Genomic DNA, 25,113 nt, shown 5'->3' with positions numbered 1-25,113 from the left:
GCGAGGAAGTCAGAGCGGGTGGGCATCCGGGCTGCTGTAGTACTGCTCACGTCCACCCGGGGGCGGCGATGTCCAGTCTGATCCCAGACTCCTGTGCGCCCACTTAGGGTGCAGGAGGGAGATGGGGCGCCCTCTGGAACCACAGTTCCAGGCAGGTGGTAGGCCACCCTTCCTGGGCAGACTGAGCCCCTTGGGAGGCTGATCCGTCTGAAGTCACACAGGGAGCACCCTGGCTCTTACCACCCCACCACTCCAGCTTGTGTGTGTGGTTGGGGAGGCGCGGGTTTCTGCGTGGGAGAGTCTTGGCGGGGAGGGCTAGGATGCATAGTCCACATCCTTCTGGTCTTAGTGCTGTTCTCCTGGGCGCCATGCTGTGCGCCAAGGCCCTGTGGGACACATGCCCCCTTGACGGACCAGGCAGGGTACTGGGTGAGTCGGGTAGCTGGGTGGGTAGGGGCTCAGGCTTGCATCTGCCACCACCTGCCTGTGTGCCTCTGGGGCTTTCCAGGCCTCCCCTTTCTTTTCTGGGATTAAAACCAGCCACCCTCTCCTCCCCATGGGTTTGTCGAGGATTAAATGCGTTAGTATGAGTAAATCATTTAGATTTGAGCCTGGGGATGGCAGGTGTGTCAAACAACCTGTCCCGTTGGGAAGGGGCGTCTCTTCTCCCGGGCTTCCCACACGGCAGGCAGCCAGCACCTGAGGGAGGCCGCCCTGCCTCCTCCCGCCCCTCCCCTGCTCCCCAAGAACCACACACACGTAAGAATATACAATTTTATCTTATTTTAGTTAAAAAAAATAATCGTACCACCGAATGAAGAAGTAGCATTTTGAGGGGCGGGAATGAGAAGGCAGGAAAAAAAAATAAAAAGCAACTAAGCTAAAAGGAAAAAAAAAATTATATTCATCTGTATAAACGTATCCGCTAAGGCAAACGCAATCCAGGGCCACGGCTGCCCCGCCCGGGGGGGGGGGGGGGGGCGGCCACTAGTTCCTGCAGATTCTAAGGCCAAAAAAATAAAACCTCTGCAAGCCCAACAGGGCTCTGTGGGCTCTAGGGGGAGCTTTACTAAAATAAAGGGATATCGAGTCTCAGAAGCAGTGATTCTGTCACGACACACTGGACGGCGCATGGCGGGGCCGGACGCCGCTTGCTCGGACGGGACGTCACAGTTTCACGACACAGCAATGGACACGGACACGCACGGGAGCGGGCGGGCACGCCGGGAGCTGGGGCGGGCCAGGGGGGCTGGGGCCCATGCTTCCCCGGGGTGGGGGTGATGGGACAGGTCCAGTCGCTGGTGACGAGGCTCACTCGGGGGAGGGGGCGAAGGGGCTGGAGCGAGGCCCCCTGCGCCCCGCTGCCCGGTCCGTGCAAACCACTTAAAGCACTTCTTGAAGGCCTCCTGGAGAATGGAGACAGCTTGGTTTCCTTCCCTAGGAATCCCTCCTAACCCCTCTCTGCGGAGCCCTGGGGCGCCCAGGCTGTTCCGGGAGGGGGCAGGGGTGGCCGTCCCTGCCCATGCTCCTGTGGCACGGCCTGCAGAATGCTGCCCGTGAGGTAGATGGGCACAGCTGCCCCTTTGCCCAGGGCCTCTCAGCCTAAATGGAAGCCCCTCCCCTGACTCTGGCAACAGGTGCTGGTGTGGGGGGGGTGGGGCTGTGCCTCCAATCGGCTCCTTAGTTTCCGCTGGCCACAAGCCTTGCAGGGGGCATCAGGGGACCAGGGGCAGTGCAGCGGGTTAGGGGCAGGTGGCCTCTGGGTAGGGGACCAGGTGACAGGGAGAGGCATAGGGGTGCAGAGGGGGTGTGCGGGCAGGCACCCAGGCAGGGAGCCCTGGGAGCTGGGCACAGAGCCCCGAGCAGTGCTGGAGCAGGTGGGGGGCGGCCAGGGACGAGACGGGGCGTCGCCAGGCAGGGAGCCAGTGCTGGTGTCACAGCCTCAGGAACAGCGGGAGCGGGGAGCGTGGGGCCGCCTCGGTGAGGCCCCTCAACTGGCTCCGTTCGCAGACATGGTTAGGTTTTTAGTGTGGTCCCTGCAGACAAGCTGAGGACCCGGGCTCGCCCGTCAGACGGGGCGCTGGGGCCGGCCGGGCGGTCAGGCCAGGCCCTGGCTACTTGAAGGTGGACTGCAGCTCCTTGAAGGCTGCTTTCCGCTGCTTCATCTCTTCCGCCTGCTTCTTCCTCTCCTCCTGCTCTGCCTTGATCTCCTCCTCGAAGCGACTGGACACGTTGATGGCCTGGACCTGGGGTGGAGGGGGGAGAGGTGGGTCAGGCCGGAGGGGTCTCTGCCCTGCGCCTTCTCTGGGCTCCCTTCGCCTCTCATTGGCTCTGCTCCTCGGCCAGGGACTTCCTTCACCTCTTGCAGCCTCCATTTCTCCATTTGGGGCCTGGGGCTCAGTAACTGACCTCGCGGATGAGGTGGAAGGAGACCCGGATCGGAGCGCTGCCTGGCGCCTTTAAGGAGACCTTGTGATCTGCTCTCCCGCTGCTGCCTGGCCTGGGGAGCCCAGGTGCACACGTTTCCCACTACTGAACCCTGAAACATCCCCTTCGCCCTCGAAGCCCAGCAGGAGGTGGGAAGCAGCCTTTGGAAGGAATGTTCTTTGCTAAAATGGGAAGAGAGACATGGAAAGGCAGGGGCTCTGGGAGGAGAGGATCCCGGAGACAGACTCGTCCCCTGCATCCGAGTGTTGCCAGAAGGGGTCCATCCTATTCCCTCCAGGCTGGGGCTGGAGGCACTGGCATCTCCGAGGCTCCTGGGATGTGGTGTTTCTGAGCCTGCTTGCTGTCTCCTGGGCCTTCCCGGCAAGGCCTAGTCCTTTGGGGTCATGGCTGGGCGGCTCAAAGTGGTCCCCCTTCCCACGGCCCTCAAAGTGGTCCCCATTCCCATTCACCTCTGGAGCAGGGGAAGAAAGAGGAGGCTGGCGAGCTCCTGCCTGCAGCCTCGGTAAGGACTGGAAGGGGAAGCACTGACCACTGTGCTCACCCAGGTCCCATTATACCCTTGTCACCCTGCCCTGGGCTCGCGCATCCTCACCTTGGCTTCGAAGAAGCTCTTGGCCCCCTTGACGCCCTCGGTGGAGACGTCTATCTCCGAGAGGCGGGCCAGCACGTGCAGCCCGCTGTCCTCCTGCAGCTCCCCAGCCGCCGCCTTGCGGAAGATCAGGAGGAACTGCAGCGGAGAGAAGAGCAGGCGGGGTCAGGGAGGGGTAGAGGGGCTGAGACCCGGCCACACCTCGGCCCCAGCCCCAGGCCTCCCCTGGAGATGGCGAAGCGTGCTCACAGGACTGGGAACCTGAGGCCTGGGCTCTCGCCACTCCATGTCTGCATGTCCCTGCACAGGCCAGGTGCCCCTCCCGCCCTGGGCCTCCGTTTGCTCATCTGTACAATGGGGCCCCCTTGTCTCCCCAGTCACAGGGTCATGTCATTCCGTGAAATGACTCCCAGAGCCCGCCTAAGGTCGGGAGCACAGAAGTCATGTGCTACCTGCTCACCCTGTCTGTTAGGGCCTCCGCCAACACGTAGCCGCTCAATGGCAGCTAAGCAGCAATGAACCAAACCCTCGGGTAACACCCCTAGGCAAGCAGGGCTCACCTCCCGGAAGCTGAGCTTGCTGTCAAGATCCTCATCCACCTCCTTGATCATGTTTTTCAGGCCCAGGTGGGTCTGTGGGGCTCCAAGTTTCTCCATCATGAGTTTGAGCTCCATCAAGTCGATGAAGCCATCTCGGCCGGCGTCGTACCTGGGGGTGCAAAGAGAGGCGTGAGGACACCTTGATACCTCCCCCCCATCAGAGGGGCCACAGCCGGAGTGTGGTGCCTGGGGCTCAGTGGGGTCCTCCCACCAATCAGATGGAAGGGACCTCAGCTGGGCAGAGAGCAGACTCGTGGCCCAGCTCCCGCGTGGTCACCTCTGGGGACGGGAGCCTCCTCCACGCTGAGCAGTGCTGGCTCTGAGCAACCTGCTACACCAGGGAGCTGGAGCCGCGGCCTCCCTGTACCCAACAGAGGGACAGAGGGAGAAAGAACTCACAGCGTGTGGGGGTGTGGATCCGGAGGGTGGGCTCTGAGGTCAGCACCCCCCAGACCATCTCCAGGACCAGCTGGCTTAGTGGGACCCTCGAGGGATAGCCGGGCACCATGTCTCCCAGACTCCCTGCTCTCCCCCTACCCCAAGGCGGCAGGCTAGGGCAGGATTCTCCACCTCAGACTGCAGCAGTGGATGGCTCACTCCTGGGGGCCCAGATGGTGTCACAGAGAGACGAGCGACCTCCTCCCAACTTGGGGTGGTTAAGACTCTCCCAGATGTAGCCAAATGCCCCAGGAGTGAAATCGCTGCTGATTGAGAAGCGCTGGTTAGAGGCTGTGACATGGATGTGGAAGGTGGCCTCTCCGGGTGACAGATGGTCTGTCTTCCTCAGCACCCTGTTTCTTTTTGGGGGGTGTAGGAATAGGTGTTGAGGTTGGAAAGGTGGGGGGGCTGAGCCCAGTGTGTCACAGACCAGGGTCAGTGGTCACAAGGGCAGGTCCCCCTCGAGGCTCTGGGAGGTGGTCCAGGCTATGAGGAGGGAATGAGCTGTGCAGGCTGCTGGCTGTGAGTGGTGGGAAAGGTGTGGCACAGTGGTTGGGTGTCTCTGCCTGTACATTTCATTCTCCTTTTTCTACCACCAAGGCCTGGCAGAAGGGCTGGGCGTGGGGCGTGTCACTCTTGATGGGCCTCCTGTGGACGAGCTGGGTCAGAGCTGGCCACTCTGGGCTGGGAGGTACTGCTGGGTGCTTAGCACACAGCATGGCACAGTGGGCACAGCCCTGCCTCGGTCTTGGTCTTGTGGTCTCGGGGCCTCTGAACCTCAAGCCTCTGAACCTCAAGAAAGCTCTTATGTGGCCCCCCAGGTCTCGAGCTGGCTGGGGGACAGTCATGTGACACAGAGGGGCCGAGTTCCAGAAGCTTGTGTCCTGGAGACTCTGAGTTGCAACAAATGCATGCCTTGTGCCTTCCCCAGGGTCTCAGTTCCCACCCTCCTTCCTCCTTATGCTAAGTCCCGCTGACTCTGGGCATCTAATAGCAACGCTTTTTTGCGATCTGTCTGTGCCGGGAACTTGACATTCTTCACCCTCCCAACAACGTTTTTATAACGGAGTCTCAGAGAGGTTAAGCAACCTGCCCAAGGTCACCCAGCAGTTGGGCTTCCATAGAGAGGTCTGCTGGGCTCATCAACCTGCACATTTGCTCTGCGCCCAGCCCCCCTCCTCGTGTCCTGCGGCCGCCAGCAGAGCAGAGATGACTGACTGTCTGGAGCGCTGAGCGGCGCATTTGTGCGAGGGGTATAAATAGTTCACGGCAAGTGAGTCAGTGTTTGGAAGTGACGCAGCACTGGGAGGATGGGTCTCTGGGAATCCTGCAGGAATGTGGGGTCCCGCGGCTGCTTCCCCACCATGGGGAGGGGGTAGGCAGGGGCCAGATGGGTCAGAGGCCCTGTGGGCAGTGGCCAGAGCTGGATGGCAGTGGTGTGAGAGGCACGGGAGAGGGTTGTGGGACTTGGGGGGGTCAGGTAGGCCAATGTACCCCCCACCCCCTGAGTCCAGCCTCCACTTAGAGCTGGAGGGGCCTTGTGGGGCGCATGGCAGTGGCCTCTCCTTCCATCCTTGTTTGCCAGTGGGCAGAGGGGCCGGCTGGCCTGGCTGGCCGGCTGCTGTGTGACCCTAGGACCCTAGGGCTGGGTTGGAGCAGGCTGGGGAGAGCAGCCTGCTGGGGACAAGTCACACGGGCCCTCGGAGCCCTCACTTTCTGAACTTAGGCTCCTTCTGGCCCATCATCCGCAGAAGTGGCAGTTCCAAAGCGGGGGAGGGGGATCTATGTGCCCTCGAGGGACCATGGCAGGATGGCACTTCCCTTGTGGGGTCACTGGGAGATGGAACTGAGGTCACATGTCAGCACTTAGCACAGCACCTGGCACAAGGAGCTGGCTCTAGAAATGGCAGCTACCGCCACTGTGAGACTTAAACTCACCTTTATTAAGGACCTACTATGTGCTAGGCGTTTTCTCTTGACCCCTTCTGTGTTCAGCCATCCTGGGGGCACATTTCCATTTGGGCACATTTCCCCAAATGACTATTAGGGAACAAGGCATGTAGAGGTGGGGGTGGTCTGGATCCCTCCTAGTTCCCTACTCCACGCCTTGCTCTCCGTCTGCTCACCTGCCCTCGTCTGCCCTGGCTGTATTTACCGCTCAGTCTGTGGGTTTCTCCCGCAGCTAGGGTGGCTCCGTTTCAGAGGAAGTGAGGATAAAGTGTCCAAACTTGGACAGGAACTTGGGCTTTGGCTCTCTCAGCTCTGGCACTCCCTGGCCTGTCTGGGCTGCAGCTCAAACCAGGGCTTGAACCACCACCCACATCTATCAAGAGTCAATCAATTACCGGGGCGGGCTCCATCCGGACCCCCAGGGGGACAATGCAGGGTTGGCTGCAGTGCCAGCAGATCAATCACGGGGGTGGGGGAGGGGTGACAGAGGGCAGGGAGAGGCCATGTGTTGGGGTGGCAGGCAGGGGCCCCAGAGGAGGTGACACTTGGGGGTTGTTCTCATGGGATAGCCCCCCCAGGGAGTGGACCCCCACCATGTGCCCTGGGCTCTGGGTCACTGAATCAGCCAGGATCCAGGGCAAACCTTGAAGGCTTGTGTGTATATCAACTCTGCTGAGACTGCCCTGGGTCCAAACCCCAGCACCGGCACCTGCTGGCTGGGTGACCCTGGCCAAGTCACCTGATCCGGGGACTCTCAATCTCCCTATTTCCATCAAGGAGATCAAAGGACTTATCTCAGGACAGACACAAAGACTGAAAGAGACATCCAAACAGACTCTTAGCACAGAGTCTGGGCCCCATCCCGTGAGCAAGGCTGGGAGGAAATGCAGACTGGCCTGGAGGCAGGGGCTGGACGAGGTGACAGCACCCCATCCTTCCTTCCCCATTAGGTTTGATTCAAAGACCTGGCTGCTTGGGGAGGTAGAAGGACAGCACGGTGGAGCCTTTTACTCTCTTGCCCCAGCCCTGGATTCCTCTCCTATCCTTCCTCTGACAAGGGGAATGGCAAGGCGGATGGCAAGGGGGATGGCAAGGTGGGGGATGGGGGACTGTCACTGTGTCCCCAGCAGGCATATCCCCAACTGAGAGCCCTTGTGTCAGACACAAGGGCATCAGCCCTCTCCCTGGGTTGGAACTGAGGTTGCAGGTGGCTCAGAGGATTCAGGGAAAAGGGTTCAGCACACAGATCTATCTGGATACCCCGGCCACTGCTTCATGTATGTGGGGGCCCAGGGGCCCAGAGTGGGCAGCAGCTGGCCCAGTCACACAGTTGTGGGAGGTTCCTAAAATTGGAAGCTTTCTTCCTTCGTGCCTGCTTCCCTCTCCCCGGCCTCCTGGAGGGCCCTGGAATCTCAAGCCAAGCCCTGGTTTGGGGCCTGCCTGGGAGGGCCACCTCCCTCCAGCAGGATGGCTGGGAGCTCAGCGCTTCCCTCCTGCACTAGGGGGAGGCTGCGCAGCTGGCAAGGAGCCCATATTCTTACCGCCTCCCTCTGAATGGTCCGACAGGGAGGGCAGCAGCTGCTGCCCCGGATCTGGCGACAAAGTCCTCTCCCTTGAACATGGAGCAGCCGCCCAGGCAGACTTTGCCCCTTTGGGCTGGGCAGGCCCCACCCAGCTGGTACAGCCAGGAGCCATGGGCGGGGTTGGGGGGCAGTGACCAGCTCCTGCAGCAGCGCATGGTATAGACGGCCTGGTCCTGCACGGGGCTCTCCCCGCCTCACAGTGATGGTTCCACTGTGGCTATGCTACGCCGGGCACTCGCCTTGGGCTCTGTATCCTGTCCTGACAGGGATTCTGTGACAAGGATATGAACAGCCTCTACACCAGGGACTGAGGCTCAGGGAGGAAGCCTCTTGGCCAAGGTCATCACTGACAAGGCCACAGCTGGCGTCTGAACTCAGGCCAGATGGAAAATGTGCCTTAACTGTTACACTATGTACGTCCTGACAGCTCCAAACCCTGTACCTGGGAACCGCAGGTGGGAGGGATACCGGGCCAGCTCATGTCACTGTTTGTGGGGGTCTGATTCCTACTGCAGTTTTCCTGCTTGGTGTCTGGAATGCCTCCGAGAAGGGGGAAGCTCACAGCTGGCCTAAGACAGCCCATTTTAGCTCTGGGACTGTTTACTAGGAAGTCGTTCCTCATGCATGCGCCCCCCCAAATCCACCCCCCAAGCCGTGCGGTGCTACCTAACAGCAGAAAGAGGTGGTATCACAACCACTGTCTCAGGGGAGGGGGCGGCTGATCTAGGAGCTTAGGGGACCCTGACTTTCCCTACTGATTCCCATCTCAGGCTTTTGCTGATGGCCCCCCTGAACACTGGGTCCCCAGGAAGCGAGTAGCTAGAGGATGGTGTTTACAGAACTGGGAGTCTCCAGCCCTACTTGGTACTGGTCTCAGCATTCACAGAGCCTCCCTATCTGGGGAGCCTCCCCTGTGGCCCAAGGTTATGACTTCAAGGCCTCTATCCTTTGCCCCCTGAAATGGGAGGGCAGGTGCCTTGGTCAGCAAGGTTCCAGACAACAGGAGAATGCTGGCCTCCCTGTTACAGCCAGCTTGGCCCTGCCCACCTCCGCATGGCATGGAAGGAAGGCACTGGTGCCGCCCACAGGCTGGGCACTGACTGCTCGGCAGAGCCCACCAGTTCCCGCACACCCCCACCTCCTGACTCATGTGGGGAAAGCCCCGGCAGCTCCCCACATCCTCTGCTCCTATCTGTGGAATCTGACACTTGTCTGCGGGCCTGTGTCAGCCGGGGGAGGGGGAGGGGTGCCGATGGCAGCACATCCTCACCTCTGGGCTCACACTGAGCCAAGCCCCCAAGGGAAGGCATGTCCCCCACTTGTATCTCAGCAGCGGGGGGGTTCCCGAGCTGCCAACTTCCCTGCCTGCTCTTAATCATAATTATGTTGTAATGGGATTAGAAAGAACATTCGCTGAATGTTGAACATCACCAGCGTTTCTGATTTCAATCTTCCCTCTGCCGGTCTTGTTATCCCCTTAACTTACCGCCCCGACTCCAGAACGTGCCTCACCTAAAGGGCAGTCTCAGGCAGGTGGGGGGAGATGGCTATGGGGTGCTCAGCACTTCTGAACCTGTACTGGGCCCACTTGGAAAACCTGGTTAAAATGCGGGTTCTGATCAGTGGGTCTGGGGTGGGGCCTGAGCACCTGCATTTCTGAGCAGCTCTCGGTGAAGCAGATGCTACTCCACGCGGGTCCCCGGGAGCAGGAGTCTTGGCGTCAGACTCAAGTTCAAACGATGTTCCTAGGAGCTGTGTGACAAGTCATGTAAACCTCAGAGACCCAGTTTTCTTATCTGTCAAATGGACGATGATCATCTTACAGAACGGGAAGAAAGCATGGGACAAGGGCCTGGGACGGGGCCGGCCCTCTCCACTGGATGAGGGAGGGATGAGTGTGAGAAGGGCGTCCAGTGGGTCTCAGCCCGGCTTGGGAATCTGAGGCCTGGTTTTGGCCTATTGCACTGGCCAACTGCACAGGGCCTCGTTTTTGGCCTTTTTTGGCTCTGAGCCCTGTTTCTCCACAGTCCTTGAAAAGCAGAAGTCAGTCCAGGAGAAGGCTGCCCGGCAGCCAGAGTGAGCTCAGCTGCTAGAGCGAGGGGACAGTCCCTGCTGAAGTCACAGAGTGACTCTGCCTCCTCCCTGGGAGGGCCTTGCAAAAGGGCCTCTGATGAAAGAGCCTCTGGTGTCCTCAGAGGCAGCAGGGCCTGGTCTCAGGGCTGAAGCCAGGCCCAGGCCAAAGACCCAGAGGGGGTGGAGGAGGGGAGAAGGCAGGCAGAAAAGTGCAAACCAGACCAGAAGGGGAACTAAAAGTCTCCAGGGGGAGGGAGTAGAGAGGTGACTCAGACAGAGGGGAAGTAGGAAGAACCAGGTCCGGACAGCCACCCTCCCCAGAAAGCCAGGCTCTGGGCTGCTGCAGGGGTGCAGGACCACGCGGGTCCCAGAGGGACCCCCTGAGACTTGAGAGCCCCCTGCCCCCATCCACATAATCTTTGCTTGGCCCCTGGGAGCTTGCTGCAGGCAGGTTTTAATCCTGCATCTGCCCCTTAGGATAGTCTTGGATTATGTCTCCATATCCTCATCTGGCAAATGGGAACAACAGGAGTACCCGCCTCCCTGCGAGGATTACAAGTTGAACTCCCTAAATAATATACACTGGCGTGCCTTGGGGCAGCTGGACCTGGAGGCTCCAGCCAAGGAGAGGGCCTGGAGGCAGGGTGAAGTGCAAGCTCCCCTTTTCAGCTGGGCAGGCCCATCCTCCCTACTTCCCGTGTTGCCCGGGGGACTATCAGCTTCTTGAGGGCAGGAGCTTTATTCACGTAATCCTCTGGGGACAACCTGTCCGTTGGGTGGATGGTCACACAAGTGGGCTGTGACTTTTAAAAAATACATCTCCTGTTGCGCTCACACAGACCAGAGGCGGAGGTGGCCTCTTCACAAAGGCTCAAGACTTTTTAAGCTTAATCCTCAGAGCTTCACTAGGCAGTTTCTTCAGTCCCAGGGAAACTGAGGCTGAGAGGCCTAGAGCCCTGCCCAAGTCACTCAGCTGGGCAGCTCCAGGGCCCCCTTTTGTGTCCCCCAGAGCTGCTGTTTATCCTGCCCTTTTCCCTGCTGCCTGCCTTTCATGTAATTAAGTGATAATGAATTCGCTTCCCTGGTTTTTGTTATTTATCAAAGCCATGTGTGGCTGTCAATCAGGGCGGCAGGAGAAAGGAGGGTCCTCATGCTGGGCGCTGTTGCTGGGGCCCAGGCCAGCGGGTCTGGTCACTCTGTTCAGAGGGGGCGGTGGAGGTGGCCTGGCTACCCCTCCAGGGCTGGGGATGGCCGTGATGGGAACACAAGAGCTACTGAATTTGTGCCAAGTACTGGGTTAAGCACTTCATGAAAACCTGGTGAGCCGGATACTGTTATTATCTCTGTGCCAGGAAGGACTGGCAAGCGTGTGTGCGCGTGTGTGCGTGCGTGCGTGCGTGTGTGTGTGTGTGTGTGTGTGTGTTGTGAGCAGCAAGAGTCTGACGAGACACCTGGAGCAGGATGAGCAGGTGGAGAGGAGGGAGAGCAGGCGGGAAGAGGCGTCCAGGGGAGGGGGAAAACTGCCTCTCTGACGCAAGGGGTCAGGAAATGATGCGGCTGGGGACAGGGCAGGGCAGGGCAGGGCACTAGGGCACCTTCCTCGGATTCCAGGGCGGGTTCAGAGCTACGTGGGTACCTCCAGGAGGTCTTGGTTTACAAAGCCCAGCAGAGTCCCACCCAGGCTGCTGCCAGCCCAGAAGGGACACCCTCAAGGCGCCCTTCTCCCCCTTGTCTGGAGGATTCCAGAAGCAGCCCTGGATGGCTGGGCAGAGAGAGGTGGGGAGTGGGTGAGGTTAGAGGTGGTGGATGAAGCCTGAGGTTGCACGGGGAGGGAGGACAGAGCGGCTGGGCTCTGTCGACATGGGGCCTCCGCGTGCCTGGCACCTTCCCAGAGCTCTCCGTGTGTCACCTCCCTACCCCCATGTGTGGACAGGATGCTCTGGTTCAGCCAGAAAACCTTCCTGTGACCCTAAGCAAGTTATGATGCTTTTCTGGGTCCCAGTTTGCTCTTCTATAAAATGGGGAAAAGGGATGGAGTCAACCCTCGGATCTCATCCAGGTGGAAACTGCTTGGCTGTGTGAGGTCGGGGTGGGGACACCTCATCTGTCAACTCCCTTCCATCTCCTCTGGTCTTCTGCCATCTCCATCCCAGGGCGGTTTCTGCTGAATAAACTCTGAAAGGATGATCTCAGAGGTCGTGTGGGCAATTCTGGCTTCCAGAGGGTTCAGGACCCCTGGAGAATAAAAAGGTCAGTGCCTAATCACCTTTGGGAATCAGAGCTATGGCCCGCCCCTTGCCCAGATGGGCAGACTGAGGCCCAGGGAGGGCAGCCCAATGGGGAATTCAGTGGCAGAAGCCAGGCCGCAAGCCCAGGCTTCCTAGCTCCTGGCTTACGAGGAAGGCCAGCTCCCAGATCCCTCAGACCTCCCCCATCTCCTGCACTTGGCTCTGGTGGATGCTTGGAAGGGTTGGGGTCCCTCCTTCCTGTCCCAGGAGCTGGAGACCAGGGTGGAGGTCTTCCAGAAGAGCCGGCTAGGAGGTCCTGGCTGCGGTCCCCAGCCCCTGCTTGGGCACAGGAGGCCGCAGCCCCACTCGGACAGCAGAAGCAGAAGGAGGTTTTGTCCTCCATGAGAGCCTGTCTGTTGGCTGTTTACGCAGGGACTGGCTGGGCTGGCACAGTGCAGCCTTGTTTCCTTGAATACAAAACCTGCAGGTCTCCGTTCCAGCCAGGCGCCCCCAGCGTGCGGCACTTCCTTCCCTAGAAGTCCAGCTCCCTGCCCCCTTCCTGCCCCCTCCCACTCCCGATGCCCAGCAAACAGCAATGGTGCCAAGAGGTGGCTTGCAGGGGGCTCAGTTCCCCCCACCCCCCGCCTTTATCAGACTACCCCTCATCAAACTAACATTCAAAATAGCCTCTGCAGAAAGTGAGCTCCCTCTGGAAATGCAGCTGCGAGACCATTCCCAGTGTCACGCGCCCCTGCCACCCAAGCTGCACCTCCTAAGTCTCCTAGTCTGGGTTTTCCCAAACAGCTTGATTTTTTTTTTTTTTTTTTTTTGGGTGGGGGAGAGGGGTAGGGATGCTGTGCAGGCAGAGGAGGAGGGCTCTGGGGGAAAGAACGAGCAGGCTGCGGGTGGGTATATGAGGCAGAAAATCAGCCTCGAGCGTGGAAAGGGGTGTGGGGGGAGTGTGTTTCCCATGTGGATGCGGATGTCTGGGACAGGAAACTCAGAAGGAAAGAACAGGGGGTTTGGAGTCAGACCTGGGTTCGAATCCTGACATTGTCACTTGCTAGCTGTGTAGACTCCTGGCGCGTTTTCTTAACTTCTCTGCGCTCACACTCTCCTACCAGCACCTGGATGATTACAGGTGGGGTTCCTGGGGTTCCGTTCCTGGTACTCTTGATACAGGGATCTCTGCTGTATTTGAATAACCTTGCAGGAACGCCCCTGGGTCAAGTTCCTCAAGGAAGTTCCAGACAGTGAAGCTATACCCAGCCCTGGGCTCAAGGAGCTATCAATCTGGATTCTGCCTGGAATCTTGGAAATCCTGACCTGACCGGTCATTGGCGGGGCAGAAAGTTTAGGACTCGCAACCAAGACCCTGGAGTCAAAGAGGCAGGCTCCACTGGGCCCAGGGATGTCCATGCAGAGGCCCAGGGTGGGGTCAAGAGGTCGGTTTCCCCCCAGGCTGACCCCCAAAGGCCACAAGTATGGGGTTTCCAGCCTTACAGATCTGGGAACCAAAAACCTCTTCCCCTGTGTCAGGGTCAAATGCAGAAGCAGCTGTAGTGAGAAGTGGACATGAGTCTTTCTCAAGCAGTGGGGCTGCAAGACAGTGTCTTCCTGGGCTTCCTGCTTGCACCTGGGAAGGTCAACTGCTATGGTGGGCTGTGTGCCCCACCTCCTGCCCAGCCCAGCCTAGGAGGGCCAGCACCCTACCTGCCGGGGCTGGGGGTAGGTAGGACCTCCTAACTCCCGTACCTGAGACTCCAGTTGGTCTCAGATGGTTCTACCTCTTTAGGAATCTGCTCTCACCGAATCCCTGACTGTTCCCCAACCAGCAGTCCAGGTGGGGGGGTGGCCAAGAGGGAGTGGGGAAGGGTACCAAAGAGAGGGGCCTGCAAACCCCCTGGCACAAATGTGCTGGGGCGGGGGTGTGTGGCTGGCGATTTCAGTTCCCACTGGGTGGACCCAGGGATAGACCAGAGGGGACCTGCAGCCTTTTCTCTGGAGTCCTCCAGAGACGAGATCATCAGGGGGGTTTTGAGGTGGGGAGGGCTGAGCCTGCAGTCTAGGGTGCCTGTCCAGTCAGCTGGACACTATATGAATTATATGGAGTACTGGGCAGGGGTGAGAGCAAGTGGGCGAGCTGGATAGGAAGGTGAGGGGGCACAGAGCAGAGGGAGGAGAGTCACAGGACAGAGGGAGGAGTTGGGCACCCTCTGGGCCAAAGCAGGGTGGCAGCGATGGCACAGCTGCTGGGTACAGGAGGGGGGGCAGGGGGGTGAGAGGACGCTGGGGCAGTGCATGGGGGGAGCAGGAGACAGTGCCCAGGGGGGTCTGGGGGGAGGATGGGGCCAGGGACTGAGGGATCCTCCTGAGGGAGACCTGAGATTGGAGGGTCTGGGCAGGGTTAATGGGGTAGGGGTGGGAGGGGCTGGAGGTCTCTGACCACAGTTCCCTAGAAGATGCGGAATAACAGGAGCTGAGGAGAGGGAGGGGGGCTCTGCCCACAGCCTACCTTGAGGGGATCTGAGATAAGCAGAGGCCATGAAAGGACCCCCAAGGAAGGCATGCACGTGGGATGGGGTGCAGGGCATGGTCACCTTTGTGGAGGCGCCTGGGGTGGTGGTGGCTATTTGTGATCCGCGTGTATGGGGTGGGGGTGGGGAATTCGAACAGCCTGGGGGTGTGTTGGGGGGAACGGGAGGCCCCGGGCTCCCCTCCCTGGCTCTTCCATCTCAGTGCTGGCGAGTGTGGGGTGATGCGGGCAGCGCCGCGGCCGGAGTCCTAGGCCAGACGCCCAGAGTCTCCAGACCTCTGAGTAAGGTGGCAGCGTGGGGGGCTCGCGGAGTCTCGTGATTACCCGGAGGGGGCCCCGGGGGCCCCCATTCCGGGGGCGCTCACGCATGGTGCTGGGGTGCAGCATCCCCCAGAGGAGGGGGCGCGCGCCCGGGGGTCCCCGCGCCCAGAAGCGTGGTGGAGTGGCGGGTCCCGCAGCCTCGCGACTAGGCAGGAGGGGCCGAGGGTGCCCACCCCCGCCGCGCCGGAGTTGTGGGGCGCGCGGCCGGCGGCGCGGGGTCGGGGGGCCGGGGTCGGGGCCGGGCGGGCACTCACTGTTTGAACATCTTCTCCATGTCCTTGATCTGCCTCCGGGAGAACTCCTTGAACTCGGTGTAGGGGTTGAAGACGCGGCGGCTGGGCGACTGGGGCTCGCCGATGCCCTGGTTGAGGTCGGCGCGCCGCAGCAGCTTGGCGCTCAGCTCGTCGTCCGCGCTGCCCAGCGCCTCGGCCGCCTCCTCGGGCGCCCCGGCGGCCGCCGCCCCGTTGAGCCCGGGCTGCCCCGGGGCCTCGGCGCCGGCCTCGCCCTCCATCTGCAGCCGCCGGCTCAGCTTGCTGGCCAGCTCGTCCGTGGCCATGGTGGCCCGCGCGGCGCTCGCTGGGCCCGGCCCCTGCTCGCCGCGCGCCCGCGCCGCCTCTGGCCGGCGCTTCCTCTTCCTGACACTCCCCGCGCCGGGCCCGCCCCGAGGGTGGGACTTGCGCCCCTCGACCGCCCGCCCCGCGCCCCGCGCCCCGCGCCGCCCCCGCCCCGGCCCCGCGCCGCCCGCGCGCGCCCCGGCCCCATCGCGCAGCCCCGGCGGGCCGAGCGCGCGCAGCCCGCGCCCGCCCCTCCCCGCCCCGCCGAGTGGGGGGGCCCGGAAAAGTCACCCCCCCCTTCTCGGGCTGAGCCGGAGAAAGCCGCGCGGGGGGCCCCGGGCCGCGGCGGGAAGGAAGAGGGGTTCCTGTGCTGTGGTTTGGGTGTAGGTCAGGGGCGCACGGGGGCGCCGCCCCCCAACCTCTTCTGTGGAATCTCCAGGCAGTGAAGTCGTCATCCTTGGTCCCTGACACCCTGTCGGTTGCCATGGCGACGATTCGATGTTCATCACTGGCGTTGGCAGTGAGGGTTGCAGGGGTATGATGAAGGGGGACCCGGGGAGCGGGAGCCCCTTTTGGATCTCCCCACGGTCCGGGCTGCAGCATCTTTGGAAAAGGATGGATCAGCAGCCGAGAGGGAGAAGGCGCGGGGACTCAGCCCCGAAAGGTCCTCGGGCGGGCTCGGGCAGAGAGGGGAAAAAGGGGGAGGGGGCTGGTTGCTCCCCACCTCCCCGCGCCCCCGTGGATGACTCGGCGGAGTAGCGGCCGGGCCTGGGCCTTACTTAGCCTGTGACTCTGCTAGAGGGTAACTGGCCGGGAGATCTCAGTGCTGCCATTTCCGCGAGGGCCCCAGAAGAGAGAGAGCCACTCCACAAACTCATGGGACAGGGCTTCAGGGAGAGGTTGCAAAGCTGTGGACCCCCAGCATCAGCACCAAGGGGAGGCAGGATGGTTAATAATACGGATTCCCAGGCTCAGATCCAGGCAGACAACAGTGATGTCTCCAGCAGGACCTGGAAACCTGCCTGAAACGGCCAGGGAATCCTGCACACTGACTCTCTAATGTAGAGGGAGGACTGTGCTTTGGGTTTATCCTCTAAAATTTCAGGATGACACCAAAGACCCCTGTGCAGAAACCACTCTCACCCGCTAATGGGCAGAGAAAGGCCAGGGCTCTGCAGGTGGAGAACACTTAGGAATGTGCTTAGGAATGCCTGTGTTCCTAAGTAGAGACCCTCAGTATTTGCCCACTTGCCATCGTTTAAGAATATTGCTGGATTAATTCAAAGGGCTTCTGCAAAAGAATGAAATTGAGAAAAAGCAACCACAACAAAAGCTTCAGGGCTCGGAAAATGGGAAACTTTCATTAACTTATTCTTGAGATTGTTTCTGAATGCAGTAAAGATCTTCAGGCTTAAATGACCTGATTCTGTTTGTTAAGACGGAGAATTAGGTTTCTGTCAGTCTGGGGCAGTGTGATCCAGCTACTTGCAAAAGGCAAGTTTTCTGCCTCTCTCACATGCAGCCTCAGAGGACCAAAGAGAAGCATAATAATTTGTTTTTTAGGGAATGCAAAAAACTTGGGGCTGGGTGTATAGACTGAAACTTTAAAATTTCTGCCTGCTGATGCTTGGCTTTGCCAAATTCTTAGTCTTCTTCACATGTAACTGATTGCTCTAAAAAATCTGGTCAGTCTCAATTTACCCCAACTGATGGTTTATAACCTGTGGAACGGGGCTGCCTTTATCACACAGTGTTTTGCCTCTGCTTGATGTGGGAACAAGCTTATCACAAAGTAGTCATTGGGGAAGGATTTACCTTCTGAAAAAATGACTTATGTGTATGTGCAAAATCTGCGGTTTGGGTTTGAATGATGTACCCTGGCAGCAGGTATTAAATCCCCTGGTCCAATACCCACTTGGCTTGTGTGGGCACAACACTGCGGAGGCCAGCTGGGCTGAAGGGTGCACAGTTGGGGAGTCCCTGTTGGTTGCCTATTGCATGTTATCGCCAGGAGCAGAACAGGGCTGCTCTCGCACTGCCGGGAATGGTAAGCCCTTCGAACACCCCTTGGGTTGATTTTCTCACAGATTCTCAGGGTTTTAGGGCCCGGAGTCTCTGTGACCATAGGTTGAGAGGTCAAGCTGCCCAGTGCACTGTCCCATTTCAGAGGCTTTGGGTGCAGACGCTGCTTGGACCCACAGCTGTGAATTGACTTGAAAGCCAGAAAGATATGCTGGGAGCTGTCTTTTTTTAAAAAATATTTTTATTTATTTATTTATGCACACCAGAATTGGGGTATAGGCCAGAGGTGTGGGGGCGGGAGGTGAGAGGATCCACCAGAGACAGAGTGGGGAACAGAAAGGCAGATCTACTGAAATACACTGCTGAGGGGAGCAGCAGGTGAGACAGGAGAGGTCTGCTGTACCATGTGGGTCACCTCCCTGACCAGGATCGAACTCATGCCGCAGGTAGCTATTGATAGCTTGATAGCGCTGAGACTAACCCCTGTGCCCGGTTAGTCAAGGGAGGCCCGGCTATCTTTTGTTTGAACTTCTTCCTTCTGAGTTCATTGGAATTCAAGATTTATTCAGAAATCAAAGATCTAATGAAGGAAGGACAAGCAGGGTGGGCTGAGAGGAGCACTGATCGATCACAAACCTTCCAGGAACCAGCCACTGCTTGTTCATTAGGGGAAATCACTTTGAATGCCTCAGAATGCTGTGCCCCAAGCGTGGATTAGGGAAGAAACAAACGATCTGGCTTGATTCTACATTACAGCATTTGGTCATGTGGAAAGAATGATCTTCAGGAAAAATCACACCCTCGGCAAAGGATTTTTACAGAGGCAGGGGTGAGCGAGAGCCGATTCTGACAATATTCCAGCCGCACTTCTGGAGCACGCGGACTTAGTCATCGTTGGCTGTTTCGTTTCTTCCTCCCACATCTACTTGTATAACTGTCTTTTGGGGAGGGGCAAAGTAATATCAGGAAAAACAACAGCACTTTGGAAAAGAGGGGAGAAACAGGGCAGGGGTGGGAGAGTTCTCGGGCACGGGGGCAGATGGAATGTACTTTGAGGGATATTCCTGCAAGAACTGGGTGGTCCCTCCAGCCGGAGAGATGCTGGGAAAACAAGAAGGGATTAGGGAGGCCGGCAGAGATCAAGTTGTCTCCTAAGCTGAGGCTCTCACTTAGCACTTTACAAATACCAGCTTACTAATTAATCATCACAAACTCTCTGTAGTCACCAGGGTACACGTGATGGATTGAGAAAGATGCACAGAGGTCAAGGTTCAGAGACAGCCCAGATACTCGTTTGGAGCAACTGGAGGAATGATAGCAGGGAAGAGGGTCATAGCCTGGTTGGTCTGGCTTTCACACCTCTGGCAGAATCTAGAAGCCCATAGAAGGGTGCGGTGGGGGAGGAGCTGTGTCAGGCTGGCCCTGAGCAGGGCAGGGGGCGGGGATGTGATGGGGCCAGCAACAGTCTCACTTGCAGGTCCGAGCGCTCTCTCTGTGGTTATCATAGATGCTATGAATCTACTTGCAAACCAGGATCTTTCCAACGAATTGCATATGCGCAACTGGGCAGGCAGGAAAAAAAACACAAAACTGCAAGTGTTTTCTGCTTCGGTTCAGCCCCAGGCAGTCAATGCCCACAGGTAGCACCAGGCAGGCCGAGGAGTCTCAGTCCTCTTTTAAACTCTCCAAGAGTCCGTGTGTGTGCATGTATGTGTACCTTGTGGCTTAAGACCCAGCAATGCTGCGTCTGTGCTGCCTTCCTGGACCCCTTCCAAAGCTGGTGATAATATGGGCAGCTGATTTTGATTTTATATGACTTCGTGAAAGTAGTATGCATTGACCTCTGGGCAATCAAGACATATTTATTAAGTGTGTTGTGCACCAGGCTCTGGGCCTGGAATTCTTCTGCACGTGGCTGCAGTGGGGGAGCAGGACCAGCCGGGGTGAAGAAGCCAGTGGGTGGGTTCAGCCCCACATTGGGGGATTGAGGGAGGCTATAACTCTTCCTGCCAAACCCTCCTTTGGCTGGGGCACAGCATTTATTACAGATAATATCTGACCCCATCACACCCGTTCTTCTCCAATACAACTTCCTGGGGGGAGGGAATTTTTCTTTGGTTCAACTTTGGATCCTCAGTGCCCAGCAGGCTCGACGGGAAGTATCTGATGAGGAAGTGATTGTTGAATGAATGAGCGATGACCTCCATCAGAGGGCTGGGGGCAGATGGGGTCTTTGCTGAGAAATCCCTCCACAGCATCCGGTGGTCCATTTTTAGGCCTCAAGTACACTGCTAAGAAAGAGAAGCTGCTAAAGTGACACCTCTCTGTACCCACATGACTTAACACAAAAGTTAACAGGAGCTCTTAAAAAACAAGCCTCTCAAGTGTCTGTCCCCTACACCTCTTAGGCCAGCGTCAGCAGCATCAGATAGGGATCGAACAAGGTGACCTTCTGCCCCTGGGCATCAGTGTGGCCCAGAGGTCATTTGGTAAGCTCTCTGCTCAGTGAGCAAGGGGAAGGAGTCACTGGAAAGTAAGCACCGCATGTGACAGCTGCAGGGGACCTGAGAATTCAGGAAGCTGAAAGGAGAGCTGTAAAATTCATGCAATGCACAAACAGGCAAAGTCAGTTGCAAAAGAGAGCAGGGTGCTTTGGCCAGGGACACCTGACCCCTGATATTAACTAGAGAGAGCATGTGGCTCTCGAAGGGGGCTAGTAAGCTTGGATACTGCAGACTGTCTCCTGCAAGCCTGTTTTGGTGAAAGGCAGTTCCCCAGGCCCACTTGTCCTTGTCACCTCCTCCTTGTCTGGATGTAGAGCTCTGACCCTGAAAGGTGCTGCAGTGTCGTGGTTAGGAGCTGGGGTCGAAAATCCCATGGGCTGACCTTGGACCGGTTACTTTACCTTTCTAGCCTCAGTGGCATAGACTATAAAATGGCACTACCTTGTCTCCTGCTGGAGTATTTGAGGGGATTAAGGGAGAACATGTATGGAACGTGTATGAATAGTGTGTGGCATACTATTTCACTATATTAGTAAAAGCTCAGAATGCTCTCAGATGATAATCCAGCTTCCCAGGAGTCTTGCACCAGGCAGTAGATATGCAGAAGTTAATCATCTGGTCTAGGGGAGAGTTTAATGCTGGGATTGGCAAATCTGGCCCTCTGGCTATTTTTATAAATAAAGTTTTATTGGAACACAGCCACGCTTGTTTGTTTAGGTGCTGTGCTGCAAAGGCTATCTTGAGTAGTGGAGACAGAGACCCTGTGGTGCACAAAATGAAATGGCCCTTTATAGCACAGGAACTTTTACTCAGGTCCTTTACAGGAAAAGCTTGTTGACCTTACCTAACCCCAGAGGGCTAGATAACCTGCTGGTTCCTGGGCTTCACTGAGGAAAGTCGTCTAACTTGAGCAATTAAAAGTTCGAAGTCTGGATTCTGACTGTCTCGCACAGGTTACTTACCTACCTACACACGTGTTCACAGGTGAAACAGGAGTAAGACAGATAGTGAGAATTAAGGGGGATGATGTCTGGGCCCTGCTTACCATGTGCCTGGTGGCAGGCAAAGACATTATAAAAAGTCGTCACTATTATTAGCTGCTCAGCCTCAGGGGTTGGAAGGCACACAGAGACTCTGGGAAGAGGGCACTCCCCCGACCAGCAGTCATCCCACAGGAAGCCAGAAAGAAGGATGGAGTGTCACAGCGCAGCTCTCCCAGGCAACAGACCCAGGAAATGCGAGCTCGCTTGCACCGCTTTCCCGGAGGGCAGCAGATCAGCACAGGGAAGGCAAGCGGAGCAAAGCTCCTGACCAGGAGGTCAGCCCAGTGTCACTGTGCCTGGTGCATAGTGGGCATCCTTGTTTGTTGCCTGAATGAATGGAGGTTGTTTTTTGAACCGAAATTTATCATATAAAGGGCACCGCTGATCTCTGTGATGCTGAAACCACACTTAGCCAGAGGTGACGAGTTCTGCCTCTCATACTTTCCGGTCTCAGGGGTGAAAGTAGTGTGGCCAACAGGAGAGCAAGCAAACCAAGAAGCCCGCTGATGCGTCCCACCGCAGGCTGAAGGCACTGCGATGGATGCCTAGGAAGCAGATGGACAGAGAAAAATGTTTAAAAACAAAAGCAGGCACATAAGGTCATGAATTGGCCCAAAATAACTTGGGACACTGAGCAGCCTGATGTAAGCGGCACATCTTGATGGAAATGAGGCCAAGTTGATAAGCTGAAATAGTCTACCCTTACTGGGCGCCCTACCTCCTGCCAGGCCTCAGCAGGAAAAAGAGGAACACATTAGCATTAGTGGGTTTCAGGTTTCCTATCATAGTTGGTCTGTTGCTTTCGTTCTAAGACCCTAAAAGATCGGGTGCCATTCCACCTGCCAGGAGCATGCAGATCCGGAAGCTGTTTTTTCCCCAACAGAAACTTCACGACTGCTTTCCACAACAGCAGGCATCGGTGGCCCTGCCAACTTGCTAGAGAAGGGCACTTTCTCTGCTGAGTCACGAATCCAAGAATCCCCGTGGCCCACCGTGGGCAAGGACAGAAGGAAATTGTCTGGGATCAGAAGAAGATTGAGAGGTTTTGGGGGGACCGTCGTACCTGATTGTACCTTGGTGCAACCCCAGGGAAAGGGATGCCGGCAGCTTCTCAGAGCTGCCCACGGGGGCTGGATAGCAGAGCAAAGGCCATTTTGGTTGCACATAACAGGAACTTACACCAGCTGAAGCCCAAAGGGGGCAGCTCCTGACTGACCTGACTCTCTAGCTTTGCTTGCCCTTTGATTTCTTAACCCCACTTATTTCCTTTCAGTAAACTCCTTGCTGCTCAACTCAGCCACAGGAAGCTTCTGTTGCTTGCAACCAAAGATTCCCAGGTGATACACGGGATCTTAGTGGAACCCAAGGGCAGGTGTAGAACTGGCCTTTCTGAGGGAATAAACTGGGAAGCAGAAAGTCATCAGGAGTCAAAGCAACTTTGTCCTTGTCTGCCAGGGGGGGTGCATTCGGCTTCAAATAACAGGACCCTGGGCATGGGAAGACAATAAAAAATTTTGAGCCTCTCCCAAACTGAATTTGGTCACGTGACTTGCCTTGTCTGACAGGATATTAATGAACGCCAGGCAGACGAGAGCTTTTGCTTTGGGATTTGCTCTCTCCTGATGCTCTTGGCACCTGCTCCCGCTACCACGTGACTGCGCCTGCCCTTCCCTGCGGGCTGATAAGAAACCACACCAGGCAGAGACAAAGTGTCCCAGCTGAGGCCTCTCCAGACCAGGGCTTCTCCTCCTCAGTGCTGCTGAATTTTGGATCAAATAAGTCTTTGTTGTGGGGAGCAATTCTGGGCACTGCCCTTGGCTTTTACCCACACATGATAGTAGCACACCCCCCCCTTCCCCGCCTCAGGTTGTGACAACAAAAATTGTATGCAGACATTGCCAAGTATCCCCTAGGGGACAAAACTGCCTCAGTGGAGGGCCAGGGCCCCAACCCCACTTGCCTACCACGGAGCAGGTGTGCAGGTAAGGCCGTTCTAAACCATCCTGCTCTAGCCAGGCCAGCCCAGGCCAGCACAAGTGCCCAGCCTGTGCCATGGAACCATGAGAGATAATTTATCATGTTCAGTCACTAAGCTTTGAGTGGTTCCTTCTAGAGCACAAACAGGTGTACCTGACTACAGTAGCTTAAGCAGAGAGGGATTTATTCGTTTTACACAGAAGGTAGACAGGTAGAGTTCAGGTAGGGTGCAGAGCTCAGGGGTGCTGCCAAGCATGCACCCGGACCTGTTTTATCTTTCCACTCCATTGTCCATGGCTGGTGGGCTCAAGCTCTTGCTGGTCGCCCAATGATCCCACAAATGGCTGCAGCTCCAAGTCTGAGCTTTGGGAGATTGAAAGGAGACAAGGCAAAGGGACAAAGGATGAACGCTCACATCTAGCAAAGTCTTGTCTTTTCTTCCAGAAGGGAAACTTCCTCAGGGCTCTTCACTCACACATCATCGGCCAGAGCTGAACAACACAGCTGGCTCTAGCTGCAAGGGAGGCTGGGAAATCAAGGCCTTCAATCAAGCTTATATCACAGAGGGAAGTGATGACTATAAGGGGCTTGTAGCACCTGCTACCGTGTCTGCTGCACTGTTTAAGCTCCTGGTTTCTTGTGTCTTCTTGTTGCCTATCCATCCCAGCTGTCTCTTTTTGAAGACTGGTTTTGTTTCCCCAAACACAAGGCAGGAAGTGGTCACCCTGGTTTTGGAACTGCATTGAGACTGACCTGTGTGGCATCCCTGTATTCCCAGACATCAAAGACAGAGATGCTGACGGGCTCAGCTTGAGTTAGAAGATGAGCCTAATGGTGTGGCTCAGGTTGGGTCTCTATGGGTTAACCAGCTGTGGCCAAGAGAGCAGCGTTAAGTGGGGCAAACCTGATGGGGGGTGCCGTCTCAGGGTAAGGGGTATGTAGCTGAGGAGACACTCCCAAAACTATCTAGCTCACGGAATGAGGAAAAGAAATTGCCATCATGAGCTGTAATATGATATTCGATGGAAGTGAATGTGTCCTTTCAAAGTTCTCAATGACTGTGGAGTCAGACAGGCAATCTGTTGTCCACATACAAGTTCAATACACATGCCCGGCCAACGAGGTATTTATTCCATGCAATTTGGCTTCCAAACATGAGCTGGCTCTTTGAACTGCTGCCTGACCAAATATTCTTCTCTGCTACTGGAGAAAAACTTGCTGTTTCTGACTTTTGGGATAGGACATGGCACAAATAATACCATGTTCTTGATGGAAAATTTATGGGATTTCAGAGAGTGTTTTGAAGACTGGGTGATTGTCCTCTTTCTCACTGGCTTTCAAGCCTAGCCCAGTGGAATATCACACAAAGAATGTTTCTTCTTTGCTTCTAGTTTTAATCAGGATGAAAGAATACATTTGGTTGTAAATTATCAAAATCTTTTTATTGTGATTTTTTAAAAAAATAAAAAGTAAATGATATTTATGACTGTGGCTCTTCTTCCCCTCTCCCCACACCTTTTTCTTTTAAGCCATCCTGGTCCCACAAGACATCAGTGGATGGAGAGAGGGCAGGGCATGGGAGAAGCAGAAAGTAGAGCAAGAAAGATGAAGGTGTCTGCAAACAACAAGAAAAATGGCTGCATTCCCCCAGGCAGTGTGTGTTCTTTGGTGGCTGGGTCTCGGTCTGACCTTGCGGCCTGGGACTTGAACGCTGTGGCCATCTTGGTATCTCAGAATAGGCAGTGCGAGATGGCCTTAGAAACCGGGGTTCCAGATTCTTGAATTCACTAGCTGTGTGATTTTAGACTGTTGACTTAACCTCTCTGGGTCTCCTTTGTACAGTGGGGAAGATAATACTATCTCCCTCCCGGGGTTTGGGAGGATTACATGAGAAGTGTTTTGAAAACTGCCGAGTGCTGTGTAAATGTTCGACATTATTACAGAAGTGGCAACATGGATTGGCTTCTAAATTTATTATTGTAAATCCAGAAATGAATGCACTGCATGACGGCCCCAACAGCCCTGAGCTGGCCATTCTGTCCTGTGGCCCCACGACTCGTCTTGTGGGATTCTCAACCCTGCGTTACTTGGAGCTCCCTAGAGGTGTGAAGTCGGGGACGTCACGACTCCAACATGGAACCACACAATTGTATCTGCCAGGCCTAGGAGTCTGCTCTAGATGGACATTGCTCATATGCCTGAGTATATTTACACCTGAGGGTATTTTTAAAAAGAACAATTCTCCCCA

General features: G+C 56.8%; 1 protein-coding gene across 1 annotated transcript; it reads right to left on the bottom strand.

Annotated features, from left to right (window-relative positions):
• Nucleotides 1-2,114: 2,114 nt before the first annotated feature.
• On the bottom strand, nt 2,115-15,352 carry EFHD2 (EF-hand domain family member D2; the record flags this gene model as incomplete). The annotated part of the gene is made up of 4 exons (XM_084242579.1): nt 15,020-15,352; nt 3,598-3,745; nt 3,041-3,175; nt 2,115-2,246 (listed from the first exon to the last, which is right to left on the bottom strand). Exons 1-4 carry the CDS (start codon nt 15,319-15,321, stop codon nt 2,115-2,117), a joined length of 717 nt encoding a protein of 238 aa, XP_084098705.1. The 5' UTR covers nt 15,322-15,352.
• Nucleotides 15,353-25,113: the final 9,761 nt, after the last annotated feature.

This window comes from Talpa europaea (assembly GCF_964194135.1).
Source record: "Talpa europaea genome assembly, chromosome: 9".
NCBI classification, from domain to species: domain Eukaryota; kingdom Metazoa; phylum Chordata; class Mammalia; order Eulipotyphla; family Talpidae; genus Talpa; species Talpa europaea.
Note: the sequence above shows the minus strand (reverse complement) of the source record. Positions and strands in the feature narration are given on the sequence as shown.